This window comes from Rhipicephalus sanguineus, chromosome 6 (genome assembly GCF_013339695.2).
Source record: "Rhipicephalus sanguineus isolate Rsan-2018 chromosome 6, BIME_Rsan_1.4, whole genome shotgun sequence".
Taxonomy (NCBI): Eukaryota; Metazoa; Arthropoda; class Arachnida; order Ixodida; family Ixodidae; genus Rhipicephalus; species Rhipicephalus sanguineus.
This window is the reverse complement of record NC_051181.1, coordinates 120,080,148-120,100,337: the sequence shown is the minus strand read 5'-3', so window position 1 is coordinate 120,100,337 and position 20,190 is coordinate 120,080,148. Positions and strand designations below refer to the sequence as shown.

General features: G+C 45.4%; 1 protein-coding gene across 4 annotated transcripts in view; it reads left to right on the top strand.

Annotated features, from left to right (window-relative positions):
* LOC119396274 (hepatocyte growth factor receptor) overlaps positions 1 to 20,190 on the top strand; it is a 59,648-nt gene that overhangs the window by 29,725 nt on the left and 9,733 nt on the right. For 2 of the 4 annotated variants that reach the window (XM_037663416.2, XM_037663415.2), the window contains exons 5-14: positions 567 to 740; positions 5,974 to 6,122; positions 7,962 to 8,100; positions 9,055 to 9,191; positions 10,452 to 10,643; positions 10,813 to 10,924; positions 14,217 to 14,486; positions 15,130 to 15,285; positions 16,754 to 16,991; positions 18,419 to 18,454. In XM_037663416.2, coding sequence (XP_037519344.1) covers positions 567 to 740; positions 5,974 to 6,122; positions 7,962 to 8,100; positions 9,055 to 9,191; positions 10,452 to 10,643; positions 10,813 to 10,924; positions 14,217 to 14,486; positions 15,130 to 15,285; positions 16,754 to 16,991; positions 18,419 to 18,454 — 1,603 coding nt within the window. The remainder of the gene's footprint in view (positions 1 to 566; positions 741 to 5,973; positions 6,123 to 7,961; positions 8,101 to 9,054; positions 9,192 to 10,451; positions 10,644 to 10,812; positions 10,925 to 14,216; positions 14,487 to 15,129; positions 15,286 to 16,753; positions 16,992 to 18,418; positions 18,455 to 20,190) is intronic. The other 2 variants (XM_037663418.2, XM_049417026.1) reach the window with 1 other exon arrangement.

Here is a 20,190-nt window from a genome sequence, read left to right as displayed (position 1 = left end):
CGCGAGAGGCGTAGAGTTTAACCGAATGGGCTAGAAGTTCTTATCTGCGGCGAAGTAGATAACTGGGCTAGCGCTGGGTGTACAAGACGAAAACACGAAAAGCTCAGAAGCCCCTATGCAGATGCGGTTGAGATAGACAACAGAAAAATAGCGTTGCGGCAAAACTTTGCTTAGTGCGATTCTGTGTGGTGGAGCTTCTGCGACGCACAGTATCTTTAATTCTTCCGACTTACAAATCTATGTCGCCGAATGAACTAGATTCCAGATCCTTTGAATGGCGCGTTATACTTTCGCTTATTTTTTCGCCTAAATAAGACAACCTTCGTATTGCTCACGCCACACGATAAGGTTAACTGAATTACTCCACATTATAGTGCACTTTACGCTTCTATCGTTTGCACACACTGAGACAATTATTTCAATCTCGTTATTTGCACCCGCGCTGCGGGCGATTCGCGCGTAAATTTCCGCAAGTGTGAATGGTGGACGCGAAAACAGAAAGAAACGCGCGAGAAATAAAACGAACAGAAAAGCGTTGTCTCATGTGGCGTGTCCCTTGCTTGCAGGTGGTGCGCTTTCCCGTCGGTTCATGCAGCATCTACGACACGTGTTCGCAGTGCATGCGAAGTCACGAAGACCCGCTGCGCTGCGGCTGGTGCGGAGACCAGTGCGCGCACTACAGCGAGTGTGGGGAGAGTGAGAAGTTCGACGCCAGCCGCTGCCCCATACGTTTGGACAGTGTGAGTGTAATTTCGCTATTGCATTTCACGTGCTTCAGCTCCATGGATTTCCTCTTCGCTCTCTGTGATGATGTGTGTGAAGTTACTTGTACTGTGAACAACATGAAGGAGCACAGGTGACGAAAAAATCGTTGGAAGGCAATGTCGCTGGAGCTAACGTTTCGACATGTCCACTTGTTGAAACGCTGGCTGCAGCAACATTTCCTGTTTTAAACAATATTTTTCATCACTTCACGCCACCATCTTCCCCTGAAGTTTGTACAGATTGTAAGTAAACGTTACCATTTGAAAGAAAACCTTTCCCATATCTCATATGCGGGTTATTTCTGAAGTAGACTTGGCGCCAGGATTCCTACAACATGGCGATATCGATCACCAGAATGACTAAAATGTGGACGCTATTTTGGAAATATAGTTTTTGTTTAAGGGTATGTTAGAACACATGGGGACCACATGGGGTGCCTCACGAAAACAATGCTTTATACCAGTCATGCCTCTCTAGCCCACGATCATACTTTTTAAGAAAAAAAAAAATATGTGGGATGAAGACTCTCATGTGAGGGCCGCGGGTCGCGTGTTTGAGACCCCTGGTCTAGAGGCTTGGTGTTCCGCATGCGTAAGCAAGCCGCTTGGGTCCCAACAAACATAGCCAAGTGAATGCGTTCCTAAATATAAAGCTCTCGGATAACTCTTGTGACCTATCTCTCTATAGCCAATAAATGCCCGGGACCTCCGCGTCTCGTCGTACCGCATGATATTCTAGCAACATATGGGAGGATTATCGCATCATAAATGTGTGACTGTTACGGGACAGGGAAACTAAAGGACAGATATATCCTTTCCGCGTATCCCGTTTTCTCGCTTCTGTTGTCTATGTACACCGCACGCACAAGAATGTTCCTGACTGCAAAACCTTTTTCTTTTTCGTGCCCTCAATTTACGCGAACTTCGAGATAAGAAAATTTCACGTCATATTTTCTTTAAAAAGAAAATCGAACAATGAGCCGAAAGCTATAAATTTACTTCGCCGCATAGTTTTGCTGGCTGCCGTGTCCTCTAAAACACGGCGAATTCCAATTTATTTAGCAGCGCAGATGAGCCTGCAGTGTACACGTATAGTCATCACGTGTGCTTTGCCGCCAATCTCCGACCTCGCGAAAAGGGCACCATACATTTAAGTGAGCGCGTAGCATAGAGTAACATGCGCGTAGCGCTTCATCGAATAACCTCGCGAGACTGAATACCGTTCAGGCGGCTGAGAAAAAGATGAAGAAAAGTAAGAGGGATAACGAATAAAGTGTCTGATCTGAATGTTTGAAAAACTATTATTGCACTCTTTCCTTGTTGCGTACGTTTATTTATTTATTTATTTATTTGTTTATTTATTTATTTATTTATTTATTTATTTATTTTGCCATCAACATTCAATACTCAAAATACTTTTAAAAATTTCATAAGATGAATTCTTGGCCAATCCCCCGGACTGGGTATGAGCAATGCGGTAGAGGATACTACTACTACTACTACTACTACTACTACTATTACTACTACTACTACTACTACTACTCGATTGCCCTTCTACATATGCAGACCTGTCGCACTGCCTTTTCTACTGCCCAACTGCTCAGCAATCCAGCTCTTACCCTCCCCCTTCCCTTTCCATCACCACCTGGCTCGACTGGATCGGCGCCGAAGGGGAAGAAGAACAGCGTCGACTGATCGCGCAGGCGGTCGAAATGCTCGGCCTATAAATTTGGCTGAATAAAAGTCTATTACTACTACTACTACTACTACTACTACTACTACTACTACTACTACTACTACTACTACTACTACTACTGCTACTAGAACATGGCTTTCGCCTTTGAGTCCTAGTAGGTGAATGCTTAAGGGACCGTGCTTCGCATTCGCAAAGGTTCGCGATTCGCAAACAACCGGCATTGCGAAACCATATAGCGGATCATGGTAAGTTGTGTTTGGAACATTTTTGTTGTTTAGAGAAGCTTCATTAACTATGTTTCGAATAAATCACGTGCGCGGCTCGCGGTACATCACGGACGCAGTTGACAGCGACGACGAGCGAGCGTCACTGCGACGGACCATGCATAGCGCGCTATTACATATATTCTCGTCCCTTTCGTGTAGTTGTCAAAGAGAACGAAAAGATCGGCGAGAAGGAGGTGCTTGCTGTGCTGTATTTAGGGGGTTATTTTATAAGGCGCACACAGGGAACCGCATGCTCAAGAACCATATACACTAACTCCACAAGCTACAACATAGAGAACGATGCACGACTTCTTCCACATCTGGCGCTGCCAACGCCGGCGTGCGCCGGTAACGACGTGGCCCTTGCACGTATACGGCACCGCCGCTGTTCATGGAAAACGAGACGTGCATCGCGGCAAGGAAGCGTGTCTGCGATTGCATTGCCATGAGTCAGCGCTGCGTTTCCACTTCCGCAGTCTCCGGTGTGTGGAAGGATGTACTTTAAGCGAGACAGGCGTGAGACCGTCATTGCTAAACTGACAGTGCTAGCGCTGCAAACCTACACTCCAAGAAAAGAAAAGAGTCCTTTGACTCTTTTTGGAGAGTTCTGACGTACGTGCCACGTATATGACTCTCCTTAAAGAGGCACGTCAACTCTGTTTCTAGATCATTGTAGTTTCTTCGGAGAGTCGTGTGACCCACAAGAGAGTTAACGTGCCTCTTTAAAGAGAGTTATATACGTGGCAAGTCAGGACTACCCGAAATGAGTCACACATACTCTTTTTTTTTTTCTTAGTCTGGTATGTAGGCCGGTGGGTTAATAATAATTGCTGGGAGTGTCGTGCCAGACCCTTAACGTGCACCTATATCTAGACACAGATATCTAGACACAGGGGGGGGGGGTGTTGTTCAGGGGTGTGGGTAACATGCAGAACTTCAATAAAACATCATTTGGGCCTAGTTGGTACATATTCCTGAGGATAAAATTGCAGCGCAAACACACAAGAAGCCCCACGGAGACAAGACAACACGACACAAGCACAAACGTGCAGAAGCAGAGGCGATAGGGGGGGTTCTGTTGTAGCTTTTGATTTCTCTAACACCACGTTTAAGAGACGCATGCTTCGAACTTTGCTTTTGGTGACGTTAGCTTAAACGATATTAAGAACACCTAGAGGATTTTATGGCTAGCGATTCATGCCGTGGCGGATATTATCCCTAGTTATATACGCCGACAAAACCTGAAGAGAAATTAGTGCAAGCGCGGAGACCCTTCGAGGTAGCGTATGATAGCATCGCTTCGTCATTATTAGGGGTGTGCGAATATTCGAATGTTTCGAATATTCGTCGAATATTACATTCGAAATATTCGTATTCGATCCGAAAATCGTGTATTCGAAAAGTTTCGAATATTCGATAACTTCGAATATTCGAAAAATTCGAATTGCGATTCGATTATCATGCATAAAATAACTCGTCTTCCACATTTCTGCTGCGTTAGTATAGCTAAAAACGTTGCCGAGAGGAGCGATAAACATCGTAAGTACACGGAGGCACGATATCTGCCTGCGACGAGCGCCACAATACGTATGATTTATTGCTGGTGCATCTCCGACGTGCAGCGCTGTTGGCGATCATGTAACCGTACATTTTCAATATTATGCGGCTGTAACGTGCCGCACTACCACTCGTTCACTATGCGGGACCACTTCTGTAGAAAGACAGTGACCCACGTGACTGGTGGCGGACTGTAGGCACCTTCAGATACCCCAGTTAGCCCCAGTCTCGCAAAGCTTTGCCCCATGTAACTCCTTATATTAGCCACTTCTGTTCCAAGCGAGCGTGCCTTTTCAGTGGCAGAGGGGGGAGCGGTGTCCCTGCTACAAGGGAGCGCCTGCTGCCTGATCATGTGGAGCAACTCATATTTCTTCATGATAACATGTAGTCATTACTTTCATTGTGCCGTGATATTTGATTGTGTTGTGATGTGCATTGTGCTAGCCTGGACATTGTGTTCTGGAGATAGCAGTGTATGCTGTGTTGCCAGTCGGACTGTTAATGTTTTGTTTTCAAATAGCTACATGTTAAATAAAATATTGTTACTGTGGAGGCATTTTTCCTTCGATATTCGATATTCGATTCGATATTCGAAGGTGGATATTCGTATTCGATTCGTATTCGAAAAATTTGATATTCGCACACCCCTAGTCATTATAGTTTCTGCGCACTCACGGACAGCCACAGTTTTCCACCTCCTAGCCATAATCAGCTTCGGAGTAAAAAGAATTAACACTTCACTTCGTATTCGTCAACCATGTATGTATAGCTGTGCGCAGCACACGATTAATTATTTTGAGCAAGTCGCTGTAATAAAAAGAAAAAAATGCAACCACAGAGTTCCAATGAATGGCTGACTTAAAGATTGGGAACGATGGCTACAAGTACAGCATATGTCGTTGGCTTTTGAACAATACTCGACCGGCTATTAAACGAAAGCTAACAGGTGAAAAGAAACATTTTGGTAATCTAGCATATAGCTACCGCGAGTGAGGCAAGTCCGGTACAAGAAAAGCGAACGTGGTTGAAGAAGCGCTTGGGGTAACATTATAGAGGTTTTTAGCTTGTCCGGTATTCCGGTATACGCAAAGGGGTTCTCAGAATACCGGGTTATCGGACGACGGCGCCGACATCTTGTGACGCTTCATGCAACCACAATTGTAGACAAGTTTATTTGTTTTCGTCTTGTGTCCTTGAGGAAAACAAGTTTAAAAATGACACCATCTCCGCTAAAGGGGACCATGAGGCGATGCGAAGCAGCGTTTCGGCATGTCGAGCCCGCGTTTCAGAGGGGAAGGGGAGAGGGGGAGAGGAGGGGAGAGGGGGAAGTGTGAGAGGAGGAGGGGAATAGGCGAGGGGGAAAGTGGGAGATGGTGAAGTGGGAGAGGAGGTGTGTGGAGAGGGTTCGTGCATGCGCAGTAAGGGTGGTCACGCCGCACACCACCACCACCGGTTTGAACTCCGCCATAAGATGCTTCGCATCTAAAAGGCAGATCATTCGTTATTAGGCCGCTGCCGAGAGTTTACACAAGAGAGAAGTAGAATGCACTAGGTTTCTGTAATAAGACTTTATCTCAGCCGCGCCAGATCGCACCACCTATGCGGCCTTTCACGTCTACGACTACGGTATCCGGTATAACGCTAACGCAGGTAAATTTGCGGACAAACTAAAACTCTCTATTTGTCGCAGGTCTCTCCAACCAAGGGTCCCGCAACAGGCGGCACCCTGCTCACTTTCCAAGGTGACAACTTCGGAGACCCCCAGCACAAGCCTTCCAGCAGCATCGAGATCACCGTGGGCGACCACGTGTGCGACATCATCCAATGGAGTTTTACGCTGTGAGTTTATTCGCTGCACCTTAATTAGATGCCTCGAAACGTCCTTAAATGGTGTGCTACGCGTACGTCTACAAGCAAGACTATATACGCATAACGATTCATGGAACACCATGCTACCAAAGACGGAGATGGCAGTACACACAGGAGCTTTGTAAGGCCTTATATGTCTCATCGAGTCAAGAAATTTCGAGATTTGGTGGAACATTACGGGACGGTGGCTTCAACACGAACGGTCAAAAAGAAGAACAGAGAAAGAAACTACGTACTAAAGGGCGGACGAAAAAAAACTTGGAGTACGCTTGAGCTTCGGTTCTCGGCGCATGTCTCAACCGTGCCATAAGGAAACGAACGACTGTGCGCGTTACATTGGCCGTTTAAAAGTATCCTAGAATGCCTACTGCAAGTACAGTTGTTAAGTGCCCACTGCGCCATAATTATTTCGTTTGCGAACGAAGGGCCCACTACGCGTCCGTAAGGCAACACGCGAACCTACGCAGCTTTTAACTTTGTTGATGCTTATTCTGCAGATGATGATTAAATATGTCTGAGCGCTTTGTAATGGGTGGGCCTTTAAAACACCCACTCGTTGCGCAATTCAGATGTTTTGACGCCTGGCGCGATTCTGCGCTTCTACCAGGCAATATTACATGCGTTAAGGAGACTCCTCCAACTACATGCCATTCATATAGTGTTTTTTACCGAATCAGTTCCACGGGTGGCCACACATCACATATGTATATAATGTATTAACATATGCAATAAAGAAAAAAAAAGAAATACGGTGGCTCTGTGGTAGAACACCTGCTTGTCACGCAGACGGCCTGGGTTCGACTCTCACTCGAACCTGAAGATATTTATTATTTATTTTCTTTGAATCTTTCTCGATTATTCATATACACACGTGGTTTTCTTTCCCGAAGCACTTCAAGAAACAGCATGGCTCTATGGCAGAACACCTCCTTGCCACGCAGGCGGCTTTCTTTGCATCTTTCTCGATTATTCATGTACATACGTGTATTTTTTTTTTTTCGAAGCAGTTTCAAGAAACGGCATGGCTCTATGGTAGAACACCTCCTTGCCACGCAGACGGCCTGGGTTCGATTCTCACTCGAACTCGATTTTTATTATTTACTTATTTTGCATCTTTCTCGATTTTTCGCTCACGGACAAGACTATGATTTGTCGGTCATAACCAACGACACTGTCACCGACGCCGACACCGGAATTTCTGCGAAACGAGCTCTTTAACGTTATCGTTAAAGGTCACGTGATACTCAAGAGCGTGCATGTGGCCGACGGCGTACCGAAAGTCGCACGACCTCAATATAACATGACGCCATCAATGACGTCTACGTTTTTGATAAGCTGAAGCTTCCATATCACCAATCCATGCATTATTATAACGCTTGCTTATCCTATCTCTCAATCCCGATAGTTTATTTCGTTAGCGTAATGGAATTTTGCTTTATCTCAAGATTCTGTGCGAATCAGAGTTGCGTAATCTTTCCCACCTTGCTGGTAACACATGCTATTGAAATGGACTTTTGGCGTTATGATAATTAGAGGTCACTGAATACATATTTCCGCCTTTCTCAAATACTCATAGACCTCTAATTATCATAACGCCAGAAGTCCATTTCAATAACATGTGTTAACTGCTTTAACAGTTTAATTGCTTTTCCATGTGTTAACTGCGTTAACACATGTAATTGAAATGGAATTTTGGCGCTATGATAATTAGAGGTCTATGAGTATATATTTCCGCCTCTCTCGAATACTCATAGACCTCTTATTATCATAACGTCAAGTCCAACTGCTTTACCTGCCTTATTTCCACAGCGTGCAGTGCAAAACTCCACCCGGTCAATATGGCTCCAAAGCAGATATCATGATATCCGTGAATGACACTTACTGGGATGACATGAAGAAATACGACGTTCAGGACCAGCGCACCATTGCCGAAGGCTTCGAATACGAGGTGAGTTGGTTGCACGCTTTTGCGAACACATCGCCCTGACCAGGGGCGTAGCCAAGGGGGGGGGGGGGGGTTGGGGGGGTGCAAACCCCCCTCGTAATTTTTCAGTTTTGCTTGCGTATATATACATGCGCACATACAAACACACGCACGATGATACATAAAGTATGGTTGAACCCCCCCCCCCCCCCCCCGAAAAAATTTTCTGGCTACGCCCCTGGCCCTGACCTGCGATGAAGAAAACACGTGAATTATAATTACTATTTGTAACTTAACATGATCCATTTTCACAAGTGCTCTGCTTGTAAAAGATCCCTTATATGCGTACAAGCGTTTTTGCAATACCATTATCCGCCCCAGTACTCTCATAATTTATTCGTGACCTTTCGTTGATACATATTGATATGCGCAGTATAAGCTTTTCTGAAAATAACTGAAGTACAATCGTCAGTTTTTTTCTTTAGAATAAACGTGGGCGAGGGCATTCACAGGATCATCAGCGATTAAGAGCTAACAAATGCCTGTGCAGTGGGCATACACTAACTGCTACATTATTGTTTCGATTTCATCGTTTTCATGAACTTTTTTATGAAACGTGTGCGCTCGTATGACCTTTGTACTTTCAAATTTTATTTGATTTCTATTACGTTTCTTCTTTCTTTATTGAATTTGTATGTTATATATTATAATAATATTCACGAAACTTTCCAGTTCTTGACAATTTCCCAACACTGGGTGTGTGCCACTGGCTTTGCATTGCCCATGCTAAAATCCCATTCTCTCAACTTTCAAACTCTCCGATTCCTTTCCCCAGTGCAGGGTAGCATACCGGTTATTCAAAACTGGTTAACCGTCCTGCCTTTCCTGTCTCTCCTGTTCTCCTTCCTAAAGCCTCCAGATTTTCTTTTTTTTTCTTCCTTTTTTGGTCACAGTGTTAACTTCTCCCTTCCTTTCCAGGTTGCGACGTTCACAGGCTTACAACCAAATTACGGACCCGTTTCCGGCGGAACCAACGTCACCCTCCACGGCGCAAACCTCGACATCGGGTCGCAGCAGAACGTCACTATAGGCGAGAGCCCGTGCAGGATATACAGGTAGGAATTAACAGCGGCGCAATTGGCTGAGAAATTCCGGAATTTATGCTTTTGGAAAATGATCTCGTTTGGTTTAGTGGTGCACTGGAGGTATATAAACACTAGTGAAATAGAAAACGAAACTATATCTTTGAAACTATAGACCTTTTCACAGACAGCTCCCTGGGCGTCGCCATAGTCCTCTCTGGGCTGCGCTAAATAGGCGTGACCCCCAAAAATGCACTGCCGAGGCTGTGGCGTCAGCTTTTGTACTCCCGCGCGCAGCCTAGCATGGCGGCGTTTTTTCTCTCCTGTGAAAAGGTCTATACACGCTTACAGGTGGCTGGGGTTAGGGTGTACGAGCTTGTACTTTAATTACATTGCTAAACATTCAGTTCTTTTTGCTTGTTTGAGTTGGCTGCAAGTGGCGCCCAGCGATAAGCCGAACACTTGTAATATACAGTTAGTCAGGGGTGCCCAGCTAAGTTTTTTTTTTCATGGAGGTGTGCCAAATAGTACAATTGTTTTGCTGGCGAACAGTATTCGTAGGCGAATCAAGCGCGCTGTGACGCTGTTTACGTGAATCTGGACTTGTTCTTGAATACCTGTATGTAGTGCTAACCAACAAGACTATGGTAAAAACTAGAGAACACGATTCTGATGGAGTGGTTCAACACTGCTTTTGAGATTCATAATTTCAGAACAGTGCCCTGACACCGGAGAGACGTGCATAGCTAAGAGGTGCGCGCTTCAAGCATGGTCGCTCTCGCAGTTGCCCTATTAGAAGTTTTCTGCTGTATGAATGTCTTGATTGATTGACAACACTCTGGCTACAAAGAAGTGCGGAATAGGTTGACTGTTTAATCACGTTTACGAAAAGTGCTTTACTGACCGAACTTTCTGTTTTTCGCGACGTCGCGTGTTGGCATCGTTTGGTCCTATGAACTATTTACTGTTTGTGGAAAAGCTGGTGGCCTTATTGTTGCCTAAATTTCCAATGCCTATCAAATAAACCTCGAGCGATAGTTCACACTCCAGGGTCGGTATATTGTAGCGACACATAATGCTTTATTTTATGCTAGTCTCATCATCCGCCACTGACAGCGGGCAACGTTGATAACATCATGGGCGTACCGTGGCTTTGTCCAATGGCCAAGCACGAAAAGCACATAAAGGCCCTAACATTAGAAGAGGCGTTCCTATAAGATACCAGTCCAGTACGATATCTTATAGCTTTCTGAAAATACGACCTACACATACTTCTATATTGTTTCGACTCAGGATCGAAAGGAAGTTCCTGCAATGCACTACCACGGCTGCGCCCGCAGAAAGTGTGCATAAAGATATGCAAGTCTCTCTGGCCATAGATGGCGTCGAAGTTCCCTTCGTTCAGGACGGCGACAGCAGCTCATTGTTCACCTATAGGCCGGACCCAGAGATCAACGACATCTCGCCTAAAGCGGCTACATTCAAGTGAGTACAGCTACCACGGTGCGCGGACTGCCACGTGACTCTGAGCTTACGTTCCGCAAACGTTTACTGGCAGAGTTGAAAAAACATTCTCGTGTCAATTTGCTGAAAGTACATTATGGCTTTTGCGGGAGCATGCATAGACGAATAATGCAATACGCCATCTTTGTAGGGGAAACTCTACCATAGTGGTCAGAGGTGCCCACCTGGACAGCGTCTACGAGCCTGTCATGGTAACAAGGGTGACATCTATCAACCACAAGAGACATGAGTACATCAGAAAGGTGAGTCGCCAGTGTTGCCAAACGAACATGCCATAACATTAGAACAGAACCCAATGGGCAACCAATAACTTTGGGACGTCTATCGGACCACTTTACTGGACATTACGTACATCCGGCGGATGCACGACAAATACCGTGGGACGTTCAACGGAACGTCCGCAGGATTATATGGCGCAAAGGAATTGAACATCCCGAGTTAATCCCACCGGGCGTCAAAACCGGATATTCGGCCGTGCTTGGACGTATGCAAATTCAGTAAAAATCTTACCCGACGTCCAGAAAACGTCCGTGGAATGACCCATATGCTGGACACAGTGAGGCTTTTGGTCATTATCACGTGCAGAGCTGGACTTTCTGTGTATTTTTGGCACCTTCAGGATATCATATCCTGAAGGTGCCCAAAAATCCACAGAAAGTACAGCTCTGGACGTGATAATGACCAAAAGCCTCACTATATCCAGCGGGGCACCAATGGGCTCATTGTAATTACAGCTCAAAAATCGAGACGCAGACAATAAAAGTAAGGACACAAACAAGCGCTTCTTTGTGTCCTTACTTTTCTTCTACACACCACTTATATCCAATTTCCATGTAGAATTCACATCGGTTTACTACTGAACAAATAATAAATCTGAACATGCAGAGGATGAACACGTACTTCATAAATGACATTTAGTGTATGGCGCACAAATAATCATGCTTATCAGAAACAATAAATTATCCAATGATCTTGTAAAAGCGGCTTTATTAATGAATAAAGCGCACCGAATGTGGCACAAAATACGACAGAAGGTGACCGCACAAGGTGAAGCTGATTGACGCAGCAGCAACATAAATTCAAGTTCTGCATGAATGCACTCCAGGTCCCGTCAAAGAAACTGCGCTGGCTTTCACACAAGCTGGCGTGGTCTCGGGCCTCATGTCTTGTACAAACAGCGGTGAAGAAAAGCTGCATACAAGAAGAAGCAAGTAAGCTAGGTATAATTTACAACAAATAATTGAGCATCAAGTCATTCTAAAGACAGATTTCCAATTACAGATGTGCACAAATGCTGTCATGTATTTATTAACGACAATCATAACTACTCACAAAGCGAGGCACCTGTTGTAGAATCGTCGCACTATTTGTCAGCGACAGGCCGGCATGGTTGTAAGCAAGCAAGCAAGCAAGCAAGCAAGCAAACACTCGCTCGCACGCATACACCCACCCACACACGAGCTGTAACCCGCAGAAGAACAAGATGACCGACCTGGAAAAGAGCGAGTAAGTCTGGCTTACGATTCGCAACGGCGCGTCCTCCGTATATAGTTTCGCGTTCGACCAAGATTCAACCACCAGCAAAGAACTGTCAAAAGTTCTAGCAGTAATGACGAAAAGTCAGGCACACTTAATTTCACTTACCGAAAGAAGTAGGTTATCCGAATAGCTGCTTGCTAGCTGCAACGAAGGTGGCGAGCAGATCAGGCCATTGTTGTAACGGACCGTCGGCGAAAACACACAGTAGAGCTTGTTTCACGAATCACTGATGGAAAATATGCGGCAAATGGCATGAGCACAGTTACTTCATGCCAGATAACAGCCAGTGAACCGTACAGAAAAGCTGGCACGCTACACAAAATGCGAAACGATGACAGCCGAGCTGCTGCCAACGCAAAACGACGCGACGACGCCAACGGCGTCTCCGCAGTCGCCGGTGCACAGCACGATCGCCAAGGACACGTTTCAACATGAGTGCCGCCGTGGTGCCGCCGAAGCTGATTGCACGGTGCGCCGCATGGTGCGCCGGGTGCGCTGCGTGCGTGCCTGCGTTTTGCCGGTTTTACTACTGTTGTCAGTCGCTGCTGTGCGAGCGTGCTGTTAGAGGCATCGTTGTGAAACAAATTATTTTGGGGGTATGGTTGTCTGCGTCATTTGTTTGAGTAAAACCGACGGTAACCGCTCTTTTGACATGCCGTTTTTGTATATTGGCCCTTCTCGAGAAAACATTCGAAGAATCATTGAGATAGTCGTTGTGCACTCGTACTTTCAGACAAGATGTCTGAAAAATGTCTCGAACTAGGCGTTATGAACTTCTTTGGCAAAATAGACTCTGGGTATGCCGTAGCTGTTGAAAATGCTAATAAACAGTATGCAAGCACATTTGAGGGGCGAATTAATGCTATATTTAAAAAATGCATATATTTTTGGTCTTCTCGTAAACTAAGACGTTTTTTAGAGGTTTTGTGTTTCGTGGGAAGAAACTGCAGTCACGTTTACCTATGTGCGTCACCCATTCACCTTTCTCCTAAGCACGTAAATAATCGCGAGAAATGCCACGAATGCAATGCATACATGCTCGCACAATTATCCATGAATTATTTCCTCAATCACATATTTTCCGAAAGATAAAAATTAGCGGCGGTTTCCATATGTTGCAAAATCAGTTTCACGCATTGTCAGATGAACTAGCGTGTAGCGGTTTGCATCCAAACAGCTTTGAAATGTCCGCACGGCCATCTCCTGTCGACGTCCTCTTGATATCCACGCCTGGATTATTGAAAACGTCCACGTGCTATATATTCTTGGACGTCTGTCGGAAGACCTTTGTTGGACATCCAAAACGCGACGTCCGCTGCACGCCCCGTGAACCGCCGTTCTGGGACGCGGACGTTAGGCTCTTCTTCGGACGTCGTCAGGATATTCGTTGTCCATTGGGAAAGGACGCGTGCTGCTCATTTACGTTGGCGTAATTTATCCTGGAAAAATGCAATAAACTGAGAGATCGCCAAGGCAGTTTAGTGAGTGTCGCCTGAGAGCACAGGCTTTTGCCTGTGCCTTAGCGTTACCTAAAGGGATTTTTGTCTACGGAGCGTAATAATCCAGCCTGGCTGCTCGCACTGTAATCACCCTCATCTATCACGCGCTCACCTCACCCCGCCTCCTCCCCAACATCCAGGCTTCGCCAGTGTTAACGGTATGTTCCCTCGCACGCTGATCACGCACGGAGTACCGTGTGCTAGCGGGTTATGATCCTGTTGTTCTGTAATTATACGGAACATCACGGCGACAGCGACGGCGAATTTTCAGTTGCAATGTTCCTATAATCAGTACTGGAATAATGATCTTTTCAGTTTTGAAAGCGAAAACAGTATTCATGTATTCCTTTATTTTCTTTTCAACAACAACTGCAAAACTGTTGCCAGGTCGTTCAGCTTGGAGCAGTGGCAGCTGCTCAAGCCCCGTGTCGTAATGCATTCTCACAGAGCTCTTCAATTGGCAACTGCTTCTTGCTGAAATTGTCGTTCCCCGCAGGTGTGTCGTGTTGTGGAAGGTGGTGAACGGATGCTGTGTCCCGTGGCGTCGCTCAAGGATTCCACCGTGATCAGCCCCGCGCAGTTGGAAGCGCATCTGCTGCCCATCTTGGTGCAGGTGAAATTCGAGATGGACGGTCTGCACCTGCCGAATCGCACGGACGCCTCCGAAGGCCACTTCAACTTCGTGTACAGACCGTCGCCGCGTTTCGACCGCTTTCCCGAAGAAGGGTTCGGCATCAGCCCCGACAAGCCCACCGTACAGATCACAGTGAGTGCGCTGGGTCCACGTTCGGCCCATGAGAATTATTGGAGAGATGTTCAAGCGCAGAATAAAATAGATTGGCAATGAGCTGCTTATATATATAAAAAAACTTTATGCTAAAACGATCGACACGTACGTGTTCAAACGCGCGCACACATACACAGAGGGAGAGAGAGAGATTTGTTATAACATTGGCCTCTCCCTCTCATGTGCTCACTAATTCTAGACATTCCATCATGAGCTCGGTTACAAACATTATGCCAGGAAGCAGTGTTAATAAGCGTGGAAGTTTTCTTTTTCATAGATATTTTGTCTGTTCTGTCATGCTGATTCCGCAGCATTGAGAACAGGTTTACTGTCACCTCTTTTTCTAGTATATGCTCATGTTCCAGAGTTTCGCGCAACGTGTCTCAACGGACTAACTCTAAAACACTATTAGCACATTTCAGCAATGTTTGAGCGTGTGTCATTCACAGAAAATTTAAGCGTTGTCCACTGCTGTAAATGCAGCGGCACATCCTTGCTTCTCACCGTAACGCACAGCTTTTCTTCTAGAGGACTTGAAACAGAAACGGCTGAAGCCTTTTATTGCCCTGCTCGTATGTGATGTACAAGTGTCTGTGTCTAATCCTGTCTTTATACTTTTCAGGGTAACCATTTCGAAGTTCTTAAGGACAACGACCAGGTGTCTGTTCGAGTAGACGGTATCGACAATGCGTGCAACGTCACCATCATCAGCTCTGGGGTCATCGTGTGCACGCTGAGGCCTGACATGCTCGACGAGAACATGCCTCACTCCCTCGACGTAAGTGTGCGAATATGCTCGATTAAGCTTCACAATGACGTCTGTAAGTGCCAGGCGTCTACGTAACGAATTACGTGTAATAGACGGTATAACAATCTACTGCAATTTTCGGCGTTTTCATAATTAATAGATTGCCTTCCATTCTTGGTAACGTTCCGCGTAATTCAATTACTTTTTTTGGTAATCAGTTTCGTGTAATTTGTTAGGTTATCGACGACAAGGTGTAACAGCTAGCGCAGTTTGCAGCTCTTGAATTTGGTGAGGGGTATACGGTGAAATGTCCGCGGCCCCTCTCCACCCTCTAGTGAGTGAGTGAATAAACTTTATTAAAAGTCCGGGCGAGGCGGGGGGAAGAGGGGATTAACCCCTGTCTCGTCCCACTCTCCGTCGCTGATGATGGCGTCAGGTGACGGCTTGAAGCCCTTGGACCCTCTAGAAAAAAATTAATAAAAGTCAGCTTGTATGCACAGCAGTGCAGGATGAGAATGTTGGACGATCCAAACCGAGTAATTTGAAATTTTGTGAACGTGTGCTGGCGTTTGGTGGCATTGCTATGTTGTATGTGGTTTAAATGAACTTTTAAGCATGTCCAACATTTCGCGTAACTACCGTATAATAAATAAGTTTCGGCAGATTTGCAATGCTACCGTGGAAGAAGAACTCCTCTTTGTCTTCCTACAACGAAAGTTATGACGATATATCCGCAATAATGGCCTTGCATCGCACAATATTTAGTGCCTCCCATCCCTTGGCCTCAAGGACTATGGTGAGGCATTATAGTGCCAGATATGACAAGCGATTTTATTGCTTTTTTATGATCACCTTGGAATACATGTTATAACTATAGCTCTCTCTACTTGTCATTGTCGTACTTGTTATCTGCATGTATGCGTTTCCTTTGTTGACTGATGTTGACATACTCCTCTGTTGACTGATTTTAGGGCAAATGACATTTTTCATTGCATATTAGCCATCTTAACACTAAATCCCGGCATCGGCGGCTGCATTTTTAATGGAGGGGAAAGTGCTTGGGCCCCGTGTACTTAAATTTAGGTGCGCGTTAAAGAACATCAGGTTGTCGAAATTTCCGGAGCCATCCACTACGGCGTCCCTCATAGTCATATCGTGGTTTTGGGACGTTAAACCCCAACAAATATTATCTTAACATTCACAGACCTCGTGCTCCTGGGGCACACTTGGCACTTTCGTCAATAAACGAAATCATATCATCATCGTACAAAACTTGACCGAACACCTGAGGCCTGAATTAGCAGACCTTCTTTTTTCTTTAGCTTTTGCCTGACTCACTAAATTTCTAACTTAAGGAGCGAAATACGTATCGAACGTAGTGATTACACCGTGTGCAATATTTCTGTGGAAGATGCATGTCCTCGAATGCACACATACAGAAAAAAACAAAACGAAGCGCTATAGTATTAATTTCTCGTGGCCATTGTACGATACGCAGATCGTGTACGCGGGTATGAGTTATCCAGTAGGCCCAGTCAAGCTGGTGCCGGACCAGTCTGGTGTCAACACGGGAGTCATCGCTGGTGTCGTCGTCGCGGTGTTTCTAGTCGTGCTCATCGTCGTGGGGCTAGTCTTTTACCGGCGACGTGGTACCAAGAAGGCGCCGCAGCCTGGCTACTTCGTCGACTTCGACAACCGCCACGTCGAGAACGGCGCCAGAGGAGGCGGGGCCAACAGTGAGTACACTCAGCTGTCTACACATACAGTAAATGTAGTAAGCATAGTGGCTGTCTACAGTGCTTTGGCGCTTTTTCAATCGTCGGGAAGGATAGCGATCTGATGAAAAGTCATTCGCCTTTATTTGCTCAATGTTCATCTTCACAGGATAGCGCGCACTTACTACGGGGACAAAGGGAGAAGAGCACGTGTTCTTCTTGTGCGCGCTATCCTGTGAAGATGAATACCTGCCAACTCGCCCAGTTTTCTGCTTTGTTGTGTGCTCAATGTATGTGATAACGTCATGAAGCGGTTAACCACATGGAACCAGGAGCAAATGAATAGGTTATGCTAGCGAGTGTATACTATCAGAAAATAACTGATAAAAAGGCAGGCTGCACTTATTCATACGCCGGTTCAATGCGTAATAGCTTTGTAGCTGGTTTCTAAGCATGGAGTACGTACGAAGTGTGTGTCTTAGGTCCTGGAATAGGTCACTGCTACAAAGGCACCTGAGGGCCTCGAAACGGAACATTGCGAAGTAGCTTTGGAATTGCTCATGTTTAAAGTCATGCTGGTAGTACACATATAAGGCTGACACGGGAGAGCTCGCGCATTATTTTTGACTTGACTAACGATTCGAGTCCTCCCTAGCTTGGTGAAAACTTGGAGGAAGAAACAGGGTTAAAAACTACAGTAGAGGCTTTTCGCTGACAATGCAATGATACCCGTAATGGTACAGCTCTGTGTTTCCCTTCTGAACGCCACCAAGACTAGATGTTCACAATGCACCTAGCGAACTTCGACATGGCACAGTATATTGTGCAATCGTAAGATTAGAAAATCTGACATTCAGTTTGCGCTAAGAGAGGTTGATTAGAGATAGCTTGCCAAACTTTCATCCTACAATGAACATTAATACTTTCGCGAAGAATACGATAAGAACCCCCGCTTTTCCTAACATAAGGGAAATAAGAAATATATATATATACCAGGACAACAAGCATAGCTTTGACTGCAAAAGCGGTGAACAGTCGCATGGAGCATTGCTATACGGTATAGTGACGCGGAAAACCCGCTTAGTCGATCTTTGGTGAGGATGTTTTGCGATAGTAGCGCAAATCCTACGTGACGGCAGACAGAAAGAACCACAGCAGGGTAGTCCGACTGCCGCGTTTATCATTCGACCTACTATTCACCATGTTCTCCAAGGTCTAACGTTTCTTCAAATAAAAAAAAAAAGAGGAAAAGCAACACAAGAACGAAACGGCAGCCGTAAAGACTGCTGGCAGTTTCCCACTGGAAAGCATAAGCAAAATTGAGCTGCCTGACAAAAATCTGTTATGTTGGAGCTGCATAAGTGACATAATGGTACTGCTGTTTCCACGCCGTGCAAATTGGCTTGTTCAGGGTCGAGCAGATTTTTTTTCTTTGTGCGTATTTCCAGGCGACGTCGCCCCTACGAGTCCGCCACAAATTCAGGGTAAGAGGTGGTAAAACGCCGGCACGTCCCACACGAGCGTAACACGCCTTTCTTTTTACCCTCGTGGCTTTCTGGTTTCATGACAGTCCTGGAGCTGAGTGCATGGCTAACACGGACGCGGGCTGGAATGCTGGGCGATGCTGCCTCTTTAGGAGTGGACATTACGCGGTATTATTACGTATTAGAGACATTGTTGGCAGGTAACAGCCTGGAGGAGTAATTGTAAATCTTATTGAAAGTGTTGCTGCTTAAGTCGCTGGTACTTTCGAACTCATGGTTTGCTTGACGAACGAAACAGAAGTTGGGTCTTCCAAGACGTGTCTATACGGATGTGGTTTTCTGTAGGTTGAGATATGTTTTACAACGTTGCACGAAGGCCAAATAACTTGAAGTAAATTGGGGGCAGTAAGTACGAGAATGGAAAACGTGATGACAAAAGGATTCATCGCTACGTCCAAATTAAGTTTCATTTAGAGTATTAGACGCCAGAGAAGTATCGTGGTTGGGCTCGAAGCACGGATTGTGCAATCTTCGTTCCTGGTTTCTGTGCGAGAGTGCCAGTGGCTTAAGGAAATCAATTTATGCAATAAAAAGTGAGAGGAAGTCCAATGGAGTAGTTGATACATCGCACGAGTTTTACGTAATTAAGAACAAGGGGCAGCAAATGCGAGATTTCCGTTTTTTTTGTTTCGTTGGTAGTACACGGACGCGACGAACTAACCTACTAACAATGCTTTCTCCCTTTCTTTACAGATGCATCAAAGTGAATTTAGCAGTGAAAGCTGCACATAACGCGCTTTTAAGCCATACTATAGGTTAATAGGTATTACTGTCTACCTTCAAAAATATGTAAAAGGCTTTTGCGTACCGGAATTAAGTGATTAGGCTTGAGTATGAAAATGAGTACAACTCAGGGATGGATGGGCACCCATGTGCGCTGATGATGAAGGCTAACTTTTGTTTTATTTGAAAGCGACAGTATAATCAGCTGGACATTAGTAAACAGTACGCTGAATAGTTACTGCCGCAAGCACTGGCCAGAGAGAACAAAATTCAGAGGACTTGACCATGTAGCTGCCGTTTCTCAGCTACTGCGGCTTTAATGAGTCCGTATATTAATCAACGTGTTGTCGGTGTCCTAGCCGACAGGTGAGGAGAGAGTTTTCAACAACGCCATTAGACGAAGGAAAGAAAGGCAACAACGGCAGGAGGGAAAACAGTATAAATTTGACAGTGTAATTCCTTTTCAATGTCACGAAGTGGCACAGAGAGTTTCTAGTCTATTCAAAATTCTCTATGCCTTAAAAAATATCCCGTGAAAGACACTATGACGCTGCGGAGGATTGTTATACGCCACTTCTTGGCGAACTGTGCAACCACGAGTTCGCCATACAAAATAGTTTCTTTTATATTTTTACTCAATAGCTACGTAGTAGTCTTGTTTTCTTCCAGTTTAAACGTAGTAGTCTTGTTTTCTTCCAGTTCCAGTTTAAAGTTAAACCAGCGCACGCAGACACCTGGTCGCCTGTCATGCTCTTGCGCATGAAAATATCGTGAAAGGTTGCTGCGAACATCACGAATGTCACTGTAGTAAAAAAACTTTGGTTCAAATTGCAGTCGCGCGATAGAATCACAGAGCGACGATAAGAGCAAAATGGTAATGGCGGTACATTTAACTGTTGTGGAAACCGTTCCCTGATAAGTGCTCCTGCACAGTAGTACATACTTTTTCTGGT